Below are 18,796 nucleotides of genomic sequence, written 5' to 3' on the forward strand. Positions count from 1 at the left end.
TAATCCCAGCACTTTAGTTGGCCGAGATGGGCTGATCACTTGAGGTCAGGAGTTCAAGACTAGTCTGTCCAACATGGCGAAACCTTGTCTTTACTAAAAACACAAAAATTAGCCAGGTGTGGTGGCATGCAACTGTAATCCCAGCTACTCGGGAGGCTGAGACAGGAGAATCGCTTGAACCAGGGAGGCAGAGGTTGCAGTGAGCCGAGATCGCACCACTGTACTCTAGCCTGGGCAACAGAGTGAGACGGTCTCAAAAAAAAAAAAAAAAAAAAGGGAAAGAAAACGTTAGCTGGGTGTGGTGGTGTGTGCCCATGGTCCCAGTTGCTCGGGAGGCTGAGGTGGGAGGATCACTTGAGCCCAAGAGGTCGAGGCTGCAGTGAGCTATGATCACGCCACTGCACTCCAGCCTGGGTGGCAGAGCAAGACTCTGTCTCAAAAAAAAAAAAAAGGAAGAAACAAATTCAACTTATGAATTTTGGGGGGACCCAATTCTGCCCATAGCCCTCATTATTTATATCACTTTCCATCCTCCCTTTCTTCACTTTCCTTTTCTCTCATCGTTCCTGCACTGTTTGTGTCTCCCAGATAAAGCATTAGCACTTCCATCCTTGTCTAAGGCTCCATTTCCCAGGGAATTTAGGCTAATACAGTGTCGTCAGAACACACACACACACACACCACACACACACATACCACACACACACACCACACACACGCATACATCACACACACACCCCTCCACCCCCACCCCTGCAGTTTAGCACCAAATCTCTGTTCCTTGTCACCATAGAGTTAAGTGAAATAGTTTCTGTGCTGTAATTGGACCACAACACTCCCTTTCTCCAAATGCACCAGAGCCTCCCAGTGCACTGGGACTAAAACTCTGACTCCTAATCCTTCAGGGCCCTGCCTGATCGGTGACCTGCTCGCCCCTCTATTCTCACTTCCAATATGCTCCAGCCACACAGGGCCTCTTACAGGTCCTCCAGCTCAACTGAGTCCCTCCTTGCCTCAGGGGTATCACTGTTGCAGTCCTCTTTGCCTAGGGCACTCTTCCCAGCTGGGTCACAGGGCTGCCTTCTCTCTACCTGATGGGTTCCAGACTGAATCTCACCTTCTGCATTTGTTTGCTAGGATCCTTGGGTAGAAGCTACAGAGAGAGCAGGGCCTTGCTGACACAGCCTGTCCTCGGCCTTCGAAAGTGCTGGGGTTACAGGCATGAGCCACTGAGCCTTGCCTATATGTTAAATTAACTTACTTTCTTTCTTTCTTTCTTTTTCTTTCTTTCTTTCTTTCTTTCTTTCTTTCTTTCTTTTTCTTCTTTCTTTCTTTTTCTTTTTCTTTCTCTTTTTCTTTCTTTTCTTTCTCTCTTTCTTTCTTTCTCTTTCTCTCCTTCCTTCCTTCCTCCCTCCCTCTCCCTCCCTCCCTGCTCCCCTCCCTCCCTCCCTCCCTGCCTCCTTCCTTCCTTCCTTCCCTGTAACAAAGGACCACAACTTTGGTGTCAAAAAAAAAAAAAAAAAAAAAAAAAAAAAGACTGGGCACAGTGGCTCATGCCTGTAATCCCAGCATTTTGGGAGGCTGAGGTGGTAGAATTACTTGAGCCCCAGAGTTCAGGATGACCCTGGACAACATAGTGAGACCCTATCTCTTAAAAAAAAAATTAGCCAGTTATGGTGACATGCACCTGTGGTCTCAGCTACTTGGGAGGCTGAGGCAGGAGGATCACTTGATCCCAGGAGTTTGAGTCCAGCCCAGGCAATACAGTGAGACTTGCCTCTATAAATAAATAAATAAATACACACCTGTGGTCCCAGCTGCTTAGGGGGCTGAGGCAGGAGGATTCCTTGAGCTGTGACTGTGCCATTGCACTCCAGCCTGGGCAATAGAGTGAGACCCCATTTCAAACAAACAAACAAACATAGAATTAATTATCTCCCAACTCTGGAAGACAGAAGGCTGAAATCAAGGTGTCAGTAGGAGCTGGGTGCACTGGCTCATGCCTGTAATCCCAGCACTTTGGGAGGCCAAGGCGGGTGGATCATGAGGTCAGGAGATCGAGACCATCCTAGCTAACATGGTGAAACTCCATCTCTACTAAAAATACAAAAAAAATTTAGCTGGGCGTGGTGGCGGGCGCCTGTAGTACCAGCTACTCAGGAGGCTGAGGCAGGAGAATGGCATGAACCCGGGAGGCAGAGCTTGCAGTGAGCCGAGATTGCGCCACTGCACTCCAGCCTGGGCGACAAGGTGAGATTCTGTCTCCAAAAAAAAAAAAAAAAGAAACAGAAATTAAAGTTTATAGCAGTTTTACTCATAATTTCCAAAACTTGGAAGCAACTAAGATGTTCATTAGTAGGTGAATGGATAACTAAACTGTGGTACATCTAGATGACAGAATATTACTCAGGGCTAAAAAGAAATAAGCTATCGAAGTGTGAAAAGACATGGAAGAAAGTTAAATGCATATTACTAAATGAAAGAAATCCGGCTGGGCGCGGTGGCTCAAGCCTGTAATCCCAGCACTTTGGGAGGCTGAGAAGGGCGGATCACGAGCTCAGCAGATCGAGACCATCCTGGCTAACACGGTGAAACCCCGTCTCTACTAGAAAAAAAAAAAAAAAAAAAAAATTCGCCGGGTGTGGTGGCAGACACCTGTAATCCCAGCTACTCGGGAGGCTGAGGCAGGAGAATGGTGTGAACCCAGGAGGCGGAGCTTGCAGTGAGCTGAGATTATGCCACTACACTCAGCCTGGGTGACAGAGAGAGACTCTGCCTCAAAAAAATAAATAAATAAAAAGGTGACATACTGTATGATTTCAAAGATGACATTCTGGAAAAGGCAAAACTATGGAGACAGTAAAAAGATCAGTCATTGCAGGGATTAGGTGGGGAGGGATGAGGAGAAAGGAAGCAGAAGAGTTTCAGGGCAGTAAAACTACTCTGTATGATTCTATGATGATGGATACACGTCACCAAGAGTGAACCCTAATGTAGACTATGGACTTGGATGACAATGATTTGGCAATGTAGGTTTGTTGATTGCAACAAATGTACTGTACTGCTGGGGGATTTTGATCATCAGGGATGCTGTGCATGTGTATAGGCAAGAGGTATATGGGATATCTCTGTAGTGGGGTGTCTAATCCCATTTTGGGCCTTGGCTATTGTGTGTTCAGAAGTTTTAAAGCCACTTTCGTAGTTTATTTTACATCAGCTAGGGTTTTACAGTTTAGATGGAGTTTAGCTTTATTGCCAGATCTAAAACACCCTCTATGCCGATTCCTATTGACTCGGGCTAATTGTATGACCACGGTGGCTGGCACGAAATTAACCAGCCCTTAATGTAGCATAGCTTAGTTAAACTTCTGTTTATTGCTAAAGATTTGTCACTGCTGTCTCCCGTGGGGGTGTGGCTGGGCAAAGTGTTTTGAGCTGCGTGTGCGTGCTTGATACTCACTCCTCTTATGATAGAGGGGATGTGAATCTAGAACTACTATAAAAATAATAATAATAAAGTCAGGCTGAGTGTGGTGGCTCACGCCTGTAATCCTAGGACTTTGGGAAGCGTGGACGGGAGGATCTCATGAGCCCAGAAGTTTGAGACCAGTCATGGGCAACATAGTGGGACCTCATCTCTACAAAAAAATTAAAAATTAGGCTGGGCACGGTGGGTGTCGCCTGTAATCCCAGCACTTTAGGAGGCCGAGGTGGGTGGATCACATGAGAGTTCAGGATTTCAAGACAAGCCTAGCCAACATGATGAAACCCCGTCTCTACTAAAAATACAAAAAATTAGCTGGGCGTGGTGGCGGGCTCCTGTAATCCCAGCTACTCGGGAGGTTGAGGCTGGAGAATCGCTTGAACCAAGGAGGCAGAGGTTGCAGTGAGCTGAGATTGCACCACTGCACTCCAGCCTGAGTGACAAGAGCTAAACTCCGTCCCCCAAAAAAAGGAAAAAAGAAAAATTAAACTTCACCATGAGCCTTCCAGTTGCCAACAGTCAAGGCACCCTGGAAATCAGAGTGAAGCCGCATTGAAAAATTCTAAAAAGCCGACAGAATGTGGCACTTCTGATAGCGTGGAGGGAGAGCAGTTCAGAGGAGCTGATCTTCAAAGGGAATCTTTGTGGAAAACAAGCAGAGAGCCTCGAGAATTGGCCCCATGTCAAATTAGCCTTTTCATGTTGGTAAGCAAATAAGGCTTCTGAGGAACGTGCAAAGATCTAAGTCCGAGGGAGAGGGAGGGAGGAAGAAGGTCTTTGCACTGGACTCTGCCTTTGCAGGACTTGCTGAGCAGGGCTCCTGGGCTCCCTCCTTTTCAGACCCCAGCTCCAAACTGTTTCATCTCCTCCAGCTCCCCTAAGTGCAAGGCTCACCTCCTTCAGGCTGTTTCACGTTGAAGAAGAAACTAACCTGTATGCAGTTTATGGGTACGCCAGAGGGCCAGTATTTCTAACTTGTTGCCTGATGTTCATTTGTGTTCTTGTTAGTTTTGTGTTCTTTTCAGGCTTCTTTCATTTTGAACTGTATGCACTAGAAAGGGTTTGCTCATTCGTATAGAGATACAGTTAACATAAAGAAGTTTTTGCCAGGTGTAGTGGCCATGCCTGTAATCCTAGCACTTTGGGAGGCCAAGGTGGGCAGATTGCCTGAGGTCAGGAGTTCGAGACCAGCCTGGCCAACATGGTGAAACCCTGTCTCTACTAAAAATACAAAAATTAGCCAGGTGTGTTGGCACATGCCTGTAGTTCCAGCTACTTGGGAGGCTGAGGCAGGAGAATTGCTTGAAGCTGGGAGGCGGAGGTTGCAGTGAGCTGAGATTGCAGGACTGCATTTCAGCCTGGGTGACAGAGTGAGACTGTAGCTCAAAAAAAAAAAAAAAAAAAAAAAAAATTTTTAAATGAAGTTTTTAGTGCAAGTAAAGAGACAGTATTGTAGAGGAGTTAATGCAACAGCTTTGGACTCTATCGGTCAGGATAGATGAGGTTTTGCTGCAGTAACAAACACCACCCACATCTCAGGGGTTTATTTCTCATTCATGAAACATGTCTGTCTTAGTCTACTTGGGCTGCTATAATGAAATACTGGCTGGGCGTGGCAGCTCACATCTGTAATTCCAGTACTTTGAGAGGCTGAGGTAGGAGGATCGCTTGAGCCCAGGAGTTTGAGACCAGCCTGGGAGAGGGAGACCCTGTCTCTATCAGGAAAAAAAGATGGCTCAAGCCTGTAATCCCAGCACTTTGGGAGGCTGAGGCAGGCAGATCACAAGGTTAGGATATTGAGACCATCCTGGCTAACACAGTGAAACCCTATTTCTACTAAAAATACACAAACCAGCCGGGCATGGTGGCAGGCCCCAGCTACTCGGGAGGCTGAGGCAGGAGAATGGCGTGAACCCGGGAGGCGGAGCTTGCAGTGAGCTGAGATCATGCCACTGCACTCCAGGTGGGCAATAGAGCGAGACTCTGTCTCAAAAAAAAAAAAAAAAAAAAAAGGTCCAGATGCAGTGGCTTATGTCTGTAATCCCAGCAATTAGCAATTTGGGAGGTGATGGCGGGTAGATCACTTGAGGTCAGGAGTTCAAGAGCAGCCTGGCCAAAGTGATGAAACCCCGTTTCTATTAAAAATACAAAAATGAGTTGGGTGTGGTGTGCACCTGTAGTCCCAGCTACTTGGGAAGCTGAGGCAGGAGAAACACTTCAACCCAGGAGGTGGAGGTTGCAGTGAGCCGAGATTGCACCACTGCAGTTTAGGCCTGGGTGACAGAGAAAGACTCCACCTCAAAAAAAAAAAAAAAAAAAAAAGAAAAAAAAAGAAAGAAAGAAAATAAATAAAAACAAAATACCATAGACTGTTGGCTTGAAGAACAGAGATTTATTTCTCACAGTTCTGGAGACTAGGAAGTCCCAAATCAATGTGCTGACAAATGTAGTGCTTGGTGAGGGCTCGCTTCCTGTCCTGTAGACAGCCAGCTTCTTGCTGTGTCCTCACATGGACTTGTCTAGTTATGTGCTCATGGAGAGTCTCATCTTTTTTGTTTTTATTTTTATTTTTTTGAGACAGATTCTCACTCTCTCACTCAGGCTAGGGTGCAGCAGTGCAATCACGGCTCACTGCAACCTCCACCTCCCGGATTCAAGCAGTTCTCCTGCCTCAGCCTCCTGAGTAGCTGGGATTACACACACCACTATGCCTGGCTAATTTTTGTATTTTTAGTAGAGACGGGGTTTCACCATGTTGGTCAGGCTGATCTTGAACTCCTGACCTCGTGATCTGCCCACCTCAGCCTTCCAAAGTGCTGGGATTACAGGCATGAGCCACTGCACCTGGCCTTTTTTTGTGCGTGTTTTTTTTTTTTTTTTTTTCCCCCAGACATGGAGTCTCGCTCTATTGCCCAGGCTGGAGTGCAGTGGTGTGATCTTGGCTCACTACAACCTCTGCCACCCGGGTTCAAGTGATTCCCCTGCCTCAGCCTCCTGAGTAGCTGGGATTACAGGCATGTGCTACCATACCCAGCTAATTTCTGTATTTTTTTTAGTGGAGACAGGGTTTCACCATGTTGGCCAGGCTGGTCTTAAACTCCTGACCTCAAGTGCTCTGCCCGCCTCAGCGTCCCAAAGTGCTGGGATTACAGACCTGAGTCAACATGCCTGGCCCTTAAATCAGTAGACTTTGAACAAAGGACATTGCCCTCCATAATGTGGGTGGGCTTCATCCAATCAGGTGAAGGCCTTAAGAGGAAAGACCAACATTTCCTGAAAAGAAAAGGAATTCAGCCTCAAGACTGAAACACAGACACCCTCTCTGAGTTTCCGGCCTGCCTGGTTTGCCCTGTGGATTTCAAACTCAGGACTGCAACATCCACTGTTATCTGGATTTTCAGTCTGCTGGCCTGCCCTACAGAGTTTGGACTTGCCAGCTCCTACAATTGCATGAAGCAATTCCTTAAAGTAAATCTCTGTCTCTAGCTCTATATCTTCTATTGGTTCTGTTTCTCTGGAGAATTCTACTGATACTTAGACATCCCCCAATTACAGAATCCCCCGCATATCCTGCCAACATCAGTTAAGCCGTGTTTTTGCAAACTCTCTCCAAATAACCTGACACAAATCCAAAGCCTATGATGAGAACTTTCTAACATTGTCTTTATTGAGTCACTCAGGACTGACTACTTAACTTGTGGGACCCAGTACACAATGAAAATGCTGGCTGGGTGCGGTGGCTCACTCCTGTAATTCCAACACTTTGGGAGGCTGTGGTGGGCAGATCACCTGAGGTCAGGAGTTCAAGACCAGCCTAGCCAACATGGTGAAAGCTCACCTCTACTAAAAACACAAAATTAAACTGGGTGTGGTGGTGGGTGCCTGTAATCCCAGCTACTCAGGAAGGCTGAGGCAGGAGACGTGCTTGAACCTGGGAGGCGGAGGTTGCAGTGAGCCCAGATCACACCACTGCAGTCTAGCCTGGACGACACAGCGAGACTCTGTTAAAAAAAAAAAAAAAAGAAAAGAATTCGTAGGCCAGGCATGGTGGCTCATGCCTATAATCCTAGCACTTTGGGAGGCCAAGTGGGGTGGATGGCTTGAGTCCAGGAGTTTGAGACCAGCCTGGGCAACACAGCGAGGTCCCCATCTCTGCAAAAAATAAAGTTAAATAAAAAACCTAGCCAGGCAAGGTGGCATGTGCCTATAGTCCCAGCTACTCAGGGGACTGAAGTGGGATGATGATCACTTGGGCCGGGGAGGTTGAGGCTGCAGTGAGCTTTGATCTCACTAACAGAGTGAGACCCTGTCTCAAAAGCAAAGCAAAATAAGAAAGCCTGTAGGTTGAAAATATCAAGGTTAAAGAGGTGGTAACAGTCAGGGTTAGTTTGGGGAGCTGAGCCACCATGAGTGAGTGTTACGGGATAAGGGAAGGAATGAGACTTTGCACAAATATTGCAGGATCTGGGGAGGTGAAGATCTGGGAGTGGGACCAGAGGAGTCACCAACCAGTGGATCTAGAATCAGGAATGTCTGTTTGCCAAAGTGGGGCTTTGCAGTGGGAGCTCATGGAGGGGTTTAGGTTGCCCCTGTATGGCTCTTGCCTCTGTGAATGGGCAGCCAAGCATTTGGTGCTGGGGCTCAGACCATGGCAGAAGAAGCTATTAATGACTTTGAGAGTTTCCAACACCACTTTGCTTCCTTAGAGCTGTGAGTAACAAGTGAAGCTTGAGGCAGGCGTGAGTACTGGATTCCTCTCTGTTCTTTCCATGTCATGCGAGGGCAAACACAGCACTCTTTTGGTGATGTGATTACATCAGCACCAGTCTCATAAAACTTTAAAAAAAAATCCTTATTTCAAAATCATGCTCCTAGCCAGGCACAGTGGCTCACACATGTAATCCCAGCACTTTGGGAGGCTGAAGTGGGAGAATCGCTTGAGGCCAGGAGTTCAAGACTTGCCTGGGCAACAGAGCAAGACCCGGCCCCTAAAAAAAAATTAAAAAGAAAAAAAATTGCTGTGCATGGTGGTGTACTACCGTAGTCCCAGCTACATGGGAGGCTGAGGCGGGAGGACTGTCTGAGCCTAGGAATTTCAGGCCGCAGTGAGCTGTGATCACACAACTACACTCCAACCTGGGTGACAGAGGGAGACCCTGTCTCAAAAAAAAAAAAAAAATCATATTATTAAAAAAAAGTATTCAAACACTACCAAAGATTTTTCAATGAAAAGTGAGTCTTTTTCTTTCTTTAGATTTTGTCTATTGCCAGAGACAGTCTATCAGTCTTCTTTCTATGTTTGCAAATAAAGCCTCTGTTTATGTCTATCTATTCAGATGCTACCTATTTTTTTAAATTTTATTTTATTTGAGACAGAGTCTTGCTCTGTTGCCCAGGTTGGAGTGCAGTAGCACACAACCATGGTTCACTGCAGCCTCAACCTCCTAGGCTCAGGTGATCCTCCTGCCTCAGCCTCCCTAGTAGCTGGGACCACAGGCGCGCACTACCACACCTAGCTAATTTTTAAATTATTTGTAGAGAAAGAGTCTCCCTGTGTTGCCCAGGCTGTCTCTAACTACTGGGCTCAAGTGATCCTTCTACCTCGGGCTACCAAAATGCTGGCATTACAGGTGAGAGCCACGGTGCCCAATCTGTATTTCGTGTTTTTCACTTAGCGATTTATCTTTCATATGAGAACACATCTGTCTCATTCTTTTTGATGGCCATAGTCTTCCATTGTGAGGATCCCAGTGACAAACAGTTAGGTTGTTCTAGGCTCTTATGAATAGATATGATGCCGCAGTGAACTACATTGTACATGCGATTTTAAGTACCTGAGCAAGTATATCTGTCAGACACAATAGTGTTTTCTTTCCAAAGAGTTATCAAAGCTTTCTTCCTCTGGCTTCTCCTCGCTTCCCAGGTATGGCTCCTTTTTTTTTTTTTTTTGTCGCCCAGGCGGGAGTGTGCAGTGGCACGATCTCAGCTCACTGCAACCTCTGCCTCCCGGGTTCAAGCAACTGTCCTGCCTCAGGCTACCAAGTAGCTAGGATTACAGGCGCGCACCACCATGCCCGGCTAATTTTTTTGTATTTTTGGTAGAGACGGGGTTTCACCATGTTGGCCAGGCTGGTCTCGAATTCCTGACCTCAGGTTATCCGCCGGCTTTGGCCTCCCAAAGTGCTGGGATTACAGGTGTGAGCCACGGCGCCTGGCCTCAGGCATGGTTCCTATTGGTTGCCTCCTCTTCCTCACTACTCCTTAAATATCTACCATCTGGCTTGCATCAGGGACACACTCAAAGGCCACCAATGACCTGCTTCTTTAGTGCATCGCCCTGATCTTCCTGTAGAATTTGACTCTACCCCCTAACTCAGGCTAAAATCTCTCCTTGCTTGACTGTTACGGGAGTTTTTTTTTTTTTTTTTTTCAGATGGAGTCTTGCTCTGTTGCCCAGGCTGGAGTGCAGTGGCTGGATCTCAGCTCACTGCAAGCTCTGCCTCCTGGGTTCAGGCCATTCTCCTGCCTCAGCCTCCCGAGTAGCTGGGACTACAGGCACCCGCCACCTCGCCCGGCTAATTTTTTTGTATTTTTTAGTAGAGACGGGGTTTCACCTTGTTAGCCAGGATGGTCTCGATCTCCTGACCTCGTGATCCACCCGTCTCGGCCTCCCAAAGTGCTGGGATTACAGGCTTGAGCCACCGCGACCAGCCTTGGGAGTTTTTTTTTTTTTTGAGGCAGGTCTCACTCTGTAGTCCAGACTGCAGTGCAGTGGTGCAGTCTTGGCTCACTGCAACCTCTGCTTCCCAGGATCAAACGATCCTCCTGCCTCAGCCTCCCAAGTAGCTGGGATTACAGGTGCACACCACCACACCTGGCTAATTTTTGTATTTTCAGTAGAGATGGGGTTTCACCACGTTGGCCAGGCTGGTCTCGAACTACTGACCTGAGGTGATCCGCCCGCCTCAGCCTCCCAAAGTGCGGGGATTACAGGCGTGAGCCACCGCACCTGGCCTGGGAGATAATTTTTGTTCTCTCCCTATTTCTCTAATCACGTTTCTCCTGTCTCCTTTGCCTGTCTTCCAAAGGTCAGCTATCTGGCAGAGGCTGAGGGAGTGGAGCCTCCTGGGCCAGCTGCTTCAGCTTCTCCCTGTCCTGCCAAGGCAGCCTCACCCACTTACCTCACTGCCTGGACCCCAGAGGAATGTGAGGTTTTGATCAGTATCTAAGTTCAAGATCTTTCCTAGGCTCAAGTCCTGCATTAAAAAAAAAAAAAAAAAAAAAAGTATTGTTTAAATTTCTGCATTTTATTTTCATGATTTTAGCATTTATTATGTACTACTTTAAAAATACAAAAAGCAGCCAGGCGCAGTGGCTCACACCTGTAATCCCAGCACTTTGGGAGGCTGAGGTGGGTGGATCACTTGAGGTCAGGAGTTTGACACCAGCCTAGCCAACACAGTGAAACCCCGTCTCTACTAAAAATACAAAAACTAGCCAGGCCTGGAGGCACGCACTTGTAATCCCAGCTACTAGGGAGGGTGAGGCAAGAGAATGGCTTGAACCCGGGAGGTGGATGTTGCAGTGAGCCGACATTTCGCCACTGCACTCCAGCCTGGGCGACAGAGGGAGACTCTGTCTCAAAAAAAAAAAAAAAAAAAAAAAAAGCAACGTATGAACAGTTGTATAATATGCTCTAGCTGCCTCCTGGGTGGATACAAATATAATAGGTAGGGTCTGAATAGAGGCTCTATTTGGAAAGGCAGAAGACTGATAGTCTTGACTGGGCGCTGTGGCTTACACCTGTAATCTCAGTACTATGGGAGGCTGAGGCAGGAGGATCACTTGAGCTCAGGAGTTCGAGACCAACATGATGAAATCTCATCTCTACAAAACATGGGCAACATGATGAAATCTCATCTCTACAAAAAAAATACAAAAATTAGCTGGGCATGGTGGCATGTGCGTAGTTCTAGCTACTCAGCTGAGGTGGGAGGATGGCTTGAGCCCAGAAGGTGGAGGCTGCAGTGAACCCTGATGGTGTCGCTGCACTCCAGCCCGGGCAACAGAGCAATACCCTGTCTTAAAAAAAAAAAAAAGGCCGGGCGCGGTGCCTCATGCCAGTAATCCCAGCACTTTGGGAGGCCGAGGCAGGCGGATCACGAGGTCAGGAGATCGAGACCATCCTGGCTAACATGGTGAAACCCTGTCTCTACTAAAAATACAAAAACAAAATTAGCCAGACGTGGTGGTGGGCGCCTATAGTCCCAGCTCCTCTGGAGGCTGAGGCAGGAGAATGGTGTGAACCCAGGATTCGGAGCTTGCAGTAAGCCGAGATAGAGCCCCTGCACTCCAGCCTGGGTGGCGGAGTGAGACTCTATCTCAAAAAAAAAAAAAGAGAAAGAAGACTGATAGTAATTACTGCCTCTGGCAAGAGATAGGAAATCTAGGGTAGGAAAAGACTTACTTTTCATTAAAAAATCTTTGGTACTGTTTGAATACTTATTTTTTAATAATATTAATTTTAAAAATAAGAATTATCAATGGCTAGGCATGATGGCTCATGCCTGTAATTCCAGCACTTTGGGAGGCCAAGGTGGGTACATCACGAGGTCAGGAGATCGAGACCATCCTGGCCAACAAGGTGAAACCCTGTCTCTACTAAAAATACAAATGTTAGCTGGCTGTGGTGGTGTGCGCCTGTAATCCCAGCTACTTGGGAGGCTGAGGCAGGAGTATCGCTTGAACCAGGGAGGCAGGGGTTGCAGATCCAGTGTACCCCAGCCTGGCGACAGAGTGAGACTCCGTCTCAAAAAAAAAAAAAAAAAAAAATTATCAGCCAGGCAAGGGGGCTCATGCCTGTAATCCCAGCAGTTTGGGAGGCCAAGGCGGGTGGATCACCTGAGGTCAGGAGTTCGAGACCAGCCTGACCAACATGGTGAAACCCTGTCTCTACTAAAAATGGAAAAATTAGCTGGGCGTGGTGGCACATGCCTGTAATCCCAGCTACTCAGGAGGCTGAGGCAAGAGAATCACTTGAACCTGGGAGGTGGAGGTTGCAGTGAGCCGAGATCGTGCCACTGCACTCCAGCCTGGGCAACAAGAATGAAATTTCAGCTCATTTAAAAAAAAAAAAAAAAAAGGAATACTTTTTTAAAGGATGGGGCGCTTGGAGGATGGAATAAAGTAGAAATGGCAGGTTTCCTTGGCACACTCCTTGGGCCTTAAGAAAGTGTAAAGAATAACAAAAATACAACAAAAGGAAAACAACAAATATCAATGTTTCCACCATTCAGCTTAATAAAGAAAATATAATAAACACAGGTGGAGCCTTTTGTGCTCCCCTTCTTCCCCACCACTCAGCCCAGAGATAATCACTATACTGAATTAGGAGTTTGTCATTCTCTCAAATTTTAATTAAGTCCTGCATTTCTGACAAACCTCTGGACGTCTCTATATGGGTATTTCACTCAGTATAGTTAAAAGCAAATTCAAGACGGGCTTAGTGGCTCACACCTATAATCCCAGCACTTTGGGAGGCCGAGGTGGGTGGATCACTTGACCCCAAGTGTTTGAGAGCAACCTGGGCAACATGGCAAAAACCCATCTCTACAAAAAATACAAAACTTACCAGGTATGCTGGCGCATGTCTGTAGTCCCAGCTACTTGGAAGGCTGGGGTAGGAAGATCGCCTGAACCCAGGAGGTGGAGGCTGCAGTGAGCTGTGATCGTGCCACGGCACTCAGCCTGGGCGACCCAGTGAGACCCTGCCTAAAAAAAAAAAAAAAAAAAAAAAAAAGGCAAATTCAAGTAATCCATTTATGTAAACAGAAAAATGCACTATATAAATCTATCTATCTAGAATTCAGGGATCATTGAAACAAGACATCACTTCAGCAGGCCTGTTTGCAACTTCTGGGATATACGAGGTGTTAGCAGTGATTACTTGTGGATGCTTGGACTGTGGATTTTTAAAATGGTTTTTTATCTGCTCATCTGTATTTGTAAATTTTCAACAATGGAACATAGATTATTGCATTATTATTATAATACCCCAAACCTATCTTCCCTTCAGCCCTCTTTCCACGAGCTCTTACCCTAAATGTCTCTTTTTCTGTCAGTGGCATTGTGAGTCTTCCTTAGTGCATCACCTCCGATCTTCCTGTAGAGTTTTTTTTTTTTTTTTGAGATAAGAGTCTCAAAAAAAGACTCTATCTCAAAAAAAGATAGATCCTCACTGCAACCTCCGCCTCCCGGGTTCAAGCACGTCTCCCTGACTCAGCCACCTGAGTAGCTGGGATTATAGGTGCCTGCCACCATGCGTGGCTAATTTTTGTATTTTTAGTAGAGACGGGGTTTCACCATGTTGGCCAGGCTGTTCTGGAACTCCTGATGTCAAATGATCCAACCACCTCAGCCTCCCAAAGTGCTGGGATTACAAGAGTGAGCCACAGCGCCCAGCCCACACCTGACTAATTTATTTTTATTTTTATTTTTTTTGAGACAGAGTCTCGCTCTGCCGCCCAGGCTGGAGTGCAGTGGCTGGATCTCAGCTCGCTGCAAGCTCTGCCTCCCGGGTTCACGCCATTCTCCTGCCTCAGCCTCCCGAGTAGTTGGGACTACAGGCGACCGCCACCTCGCCCGGCTAGTTTTTTGTATTTTTTAGTAGAGACGGGGTTTCACCGTGTTAGCCAGGATGGTCTCGATCTCCTGACCTCGTGATCCGCCCGTCTCAGCCTCCCAAAGTGCTGGGATTACAGGCTTGAGCCAACACCTGACTAATTTTTAAAATGTTTTAGTAAAGACAGGGTTTTGCCATGTTGCCCAGGCTGGTTTTGAGCTCCTAGGCTCAAGTAATCATTTTGCCTTGGCCTCCCAAAGTCCTGGGATTACTGTTGTGAGTCCCTGCGCCTGGCCTCAATGTTAAGATCTTAAGGGGCACAGCACAGACCTTGTCTTGTCTATCTCCCTGGCACCTCTCACACAGTACAGCTCATTAACAGATGTTCCAGAAACTGTTACTGAACACGGCTTGATGCCGTGGGCTTGTCTGCATCTTGCAACTGTCACCTGGCTGAGAAATTTCTTCTATAAATAGCAGTTTCTGTTTCAGATGTGATTTGCCCCGATATTTACACCCCGTCTCTTACCCCGTCCACGACTCAAACTTAGAAACTTGTATTAGATGTGGTATTCAAATCCTTAGCTGCCGCGAAGAAACAGACGGCCCCGTAAGAACCCACGAAGCAGGCCAAGTTCATAGTTCTCGACATTCTAGCTGCTCTTGCTGCATTTGCTCCGGAATTCTTGTGGAGATATTACTTGTCCTTCCAGGCTGTTTTTTCTGTAGCTCCCTTGTTTTCTTTTCGTGATCATGTTGCAGATGGCTCGGCAGTGCACCCAAAATGAATATTTTGACAGTTTGTTGCATGCTTGCAAACCTTGTCAACTTCGATGTTCTAGTACTCCTCCTCTAACATGTCAGCGTTATTGCAATGCAAGTAAGTAATATCGCTTGAACGATTATTCATTGGTGTGAACTCTTCTGTCTCTATGGACTGCTTATTCAGAGAATCAACATAATGGGCATGATGGTGAGTTTTCTTGAATCAAAAAGAGAAAGGAAGCAAGGCAATAATTTTAACGTTTACAGAAACAACGTAATTATTTGGAACTCAACTCGATATGATTCAGCACTATTAGCAACATAGATTTAAAAAAAAATATCAGCTCTTGTAGTTAAGTGATATTTAGAATTTAAAAGTCAATGTTCGTTAATTAAGGTGATTGAATGGAAAAAATCCATACTTGATTATTTTGCTATCAAAATAATCCATAATTGATTATTTTAGCAAAATAATCAAGTATGACAGCCGGGTGTGGTGGCTCACACCTGTAATCCCAGCACTTTGGGAGGCTGAGGCGAGTGGATCACCTGAAGTCGGGAGTTTGAGACCAGGCTGGCCAACGTGGTGAAACCCCGTCTCTACTAAAAATACAAAAATTAGCTGGGCATGGTGGTGCAGGTCTGTAATTCCAGCTACTCGGGAGGCTGAGGCAGGAGAATCGCTTGAACTCAGGAGGTGGGTGCAGGTCTGTAATTCCAGCTACTTGGGAGGCTGAGGCAGGAGAATCGCTTGAACTCAGGAGGTGGAGGCTGCAGTGACCTGAGATCGCGCCACTGCACTCCAGCTTGGGCAATAGAGCAAGACTTCATCTCAAAATAAATAAATAAATAAATAACAACAATAAAGGATGTGAATATTATGTTATCAGCTCATTATCTGTCTGATATTCTTTTCATAAAGGTATGACCAATTCAGTGAAAGGAATGAATGCGATTCTCTGGACCTGTTTGGGACTGAGCTTGATAATTTCTTTGGCAGTTTTCGTGCTAACGTTTTTGCTAAGGAAGATGAGCTCTGAACCATTAAAGGATGAGTTTAAAAACACAGGTTGGTTTGATGGTGAATCTTTGAAATTTGTTTCCAGTGGATGGCTATTGTGAGTTTCAGTTCCTTTTCTTTTTTTAGCATTGACTATTTCACTTCATTACAGCCCTTTTGAATGTGTTAGAGCATAGTTATATTAAACGAGCTTGGTAGAGGCGAGCCATCTTCCCTCTGATTTTGACACCTTGGCAGATTTTCTACAATGTCAGCCTTCCCCAGGATTCTTACCTTATTAATTACTCTATTGAAAGTACTAAGGCTTTCTTGGGAAACATCAGTCTCTTTGTCTGAAGTTAGCACATCGATTAAATGCCACATTATCAGAAACTCCTAGCCAGGTCTGCTACTGTCAGGAAGAGCATATTTGTCAAGATCTAAGGCCATGTTATTATACAAATATGTGTTGTTTGCTTGGGTGAACACTTTACTACTGAAAAATGTTAGAAATGAATAACCACTTGCTCCTGAATTATTTGAGGAATCATCTAAAAAATAATTATCTTTTTTAAGCAATAGAGAACTAGTCCCAGAAAAATGAATGTTCTACTTAAGTGCCTCTTAAGATAAAAATACTTCTGCAGCACCTTTGCTCGTGATTGGATTCCCTAGTATGTACAACCACTGCCCTATTTTTGTATGCATTTATGTATGTATGTATGTATGTATTTATTTAGAGACGGAGTCTCGCTCTGTGGCCCATGCTGGAGTGCAGTGGCATGATCTCAACTCACTACAGCCTCTGCCTCTTGGGTTCAAACGATTCTCCCACCTCAGCCTCCTGAGTAACTGGGACTATAGGCATGTGCCACCACGTCCAACTAATTTTTGTACTTTTTGGTAGAGACAGGGTTTCATCATGTTGGCCAGGATGGTCTCAAGTTCCTGAACACAACTGATCTGCCCTCCTCGGCTTCCCAAAGTGCTGGGATTACAGATGTGAGCCACCGTGCCCAGCACATACTCATTCTTTTTTACTGAAAAGATCTGTTTCAAGCTGGGTGTGGTGGCATGGAGCTGTAGTCCCAACTACTCTGGAGGCAAACATGGGAGGATTGCTTGAGCCCAGGAATTTGAATGTAGCCTGGCAACATAGTTAAGACCCCATATCTAAAAAATGAAAAAATCTCTCTCACATTGCTTTGAGTCCCGATGTGTACTGGTAAGACTCTCACGATCACACACTCTGTCAAGTTTAGGTTAATGTTTCTGTTTCTACATAATCAGGATCAGGTCTCCTGGGCATGGCTAACATTGACCTGGAAAAGGGCAGGACTGGTGATGAAATTGTTCTTCCAAGAGGCCTGGAGTACACGGTGGAAGAATGCACCTGTGAAGACTGCATCAAGAATAAACCAAAGGTTGATTCTGACCATTGCTTTCCACTCCCAGCCATGGAGGAAGGCGCAACCATTCTCGTCACCACGAAAACGAATGACTATTGCAATAGCCTGCCAGCTGCTTTGAGTGTTACGGAGATAGAGAAATCAATTTCTGCTAGGTAATTAACCATTTCAACTCCTGCAGTGCCACTTTAAAAATCTTTTGTTGGAATAGATGACGTGTCAGATCTCTTTAGGATGACTATATTTTTCAGTTGCTGATATAGCTTTTTGTCTAACCATGGAAACTCTTTATGTTAGATATATTTCTCTAGGTTACTGTCGGGAGCTTAATGGCAGAAACTTCCCTGGTTTCATGATTAAACTCTTTTTTTTTTCCTGACATCTAAGTTTTTACTAACGTGAGTTTTAAAAAACAAGCATGTATATCAGTGTGGGGGGTGAGGGTGGGAGAGAAAGGTGGGACGGGGGAGAGAATTCTAATCTATTGATAATAAAGTTCCAGTTTTGGCCAGGTGTGGTGGCTCACGCCTGTAATCCCAGCACTTTGAAAGGCTGAGGCAGGCAGATTACCTGAGATTAGGAATTCGAGACCAGCCTGGCCAACATGGTGAAACCCTGTCTCTACTAAAAATACAAAAATTAGCTGGGCGTGGTGGTAGGTGCCTGTAATCCCAGCTACTCAGGAGGCTGAGGCAGGAGAATTGGTTGAACCTGGAAGGTGGAGGTTGCAATGAACTGAGATAGCGCCCCTGCACTCCAGCCTGGGCGACAGAGCGAGACTCCATCTCAAAACAAAACAAACAAACAAACAAACAAAAAAACCCTCCAGTTTCATCTTCTGCTGGATTTCATAGTGCCCCAAATATATGTGATCCTTAAAAATTGTATAGCACTTATTCAGGAGTCTCGTTCTGAAAGGACTGTTCTTGTTACAGCCCAGACTAGGGCTTCTTAAGGTCCCCAATGGTGTTATCTGTGTAGCATTTAACACATACCTTCTCCACACTATCCACTCTCCACTGAGGTTGTTGCAAACAACCTCGATCATCCTAGCTGATGCTCATCACCTTGAACATGCTGACATGACATTCTTCTCACTAGAGTCCTCTAAACGCTTGACTTACTGAAAAAAAAAAAAAAAAGTACAGCATTCTGTAGATCTCAGTAACAAATTTCTTTCTTTCCTTTCTTTTTTTTTTGAGACAGAGTCCTGCTCTGTTGCCCAGGTTGGAGTGCAGTGGTGTGACCACAGCTCACGACAACCTCCACCTTGCACATTCAAGCGATTCTCCTGCCTCAGCCTCCCGAGTAGCTGGGATTACAGGCACGTGGCAACATGCCCTGCTGATTTTTGTACTTTCAGTAGAGATGGGGTTTCACCATGTTGGTCAGGCTGGTCTTGAACACATGACTTCAGGTGATCCACCTGCCTTGGCCTCCCAAAGTAATGGGATTACCGGCGTGAGCCATCGCGGCCAGCCCCAGTCACATGCTTCCATGGCTAGGGCGCTTCTCTC

At 46.0% G+C, this 18,796-nt stretch overlaps 2 protein-coding genes across 3 annotated transcripts in view; one reads left to right on the plus strand and one right to left on the minus strand.

Moving 5' to 3' along the window:
• LOC105467752 (G1 to S phase transition 1) overlaps nucleotides 1-14,770 on the minus strand; it is a 120,016-nt gene extending 105,246 nt beyond the window's left edge. For both annotated transcript variants that reach the window (XM_071083662.1, XM_071083661.1), the window contains exons 1-3: nucleotides 14,635-14,770; nucleotides 13,116-13,255; nucleotides 10,666-10,740 (exon numbers count right to left, since the gene is read on the minus strand). The gene's annotated coding sequence lies outside the window, so the exon portion shown is untranslated. The remainder of the gene's footprint in view (nucleotides 1-10,665; nucleotides 10,741-13,115; nucleotides 13,256-14,634) is intronic.
• Nucleotides 14,771-14,858: 88 nt separating this feature from the next.
• Nucleotides 14,859-17,658, plus strand: LOC105467751 (TNF receptor superfamily member 17). The gene is made up of 3 exons (XM_011717442.3): nucleotides 14,859-14,985; nucleotides 15,793-15,939; nucleotides 17,161-17,658. Exons 1-3 carry the CDS (start codon nucleotides 14,859-14,861, stop codon nucleotides 17,436-17,438), a joined length of 552 nt encoding a protein of 183 aa, XP_011715744.2. The 3' UTR covers nucleotides 17,439-17,658.
• The last annotated feature ends 1,138 nt before the right edge of the window (nucleotides 17,659-18,796 follow it).

Source organism: Macaca nemestrina, chromosome 18 (genome assembly GCF_043159975.1).
Source record: "Macaca nemestrina isolate mMacNem1 chromosome 18, mMacNem.hap1, whole genome shotgun sequence".
Lineage (NCBI taxonomy): Eukaryota > Metazoa > Chordata > Mammalia > Primates > Cercopithecidae > Macaca > Macaca nemestrina.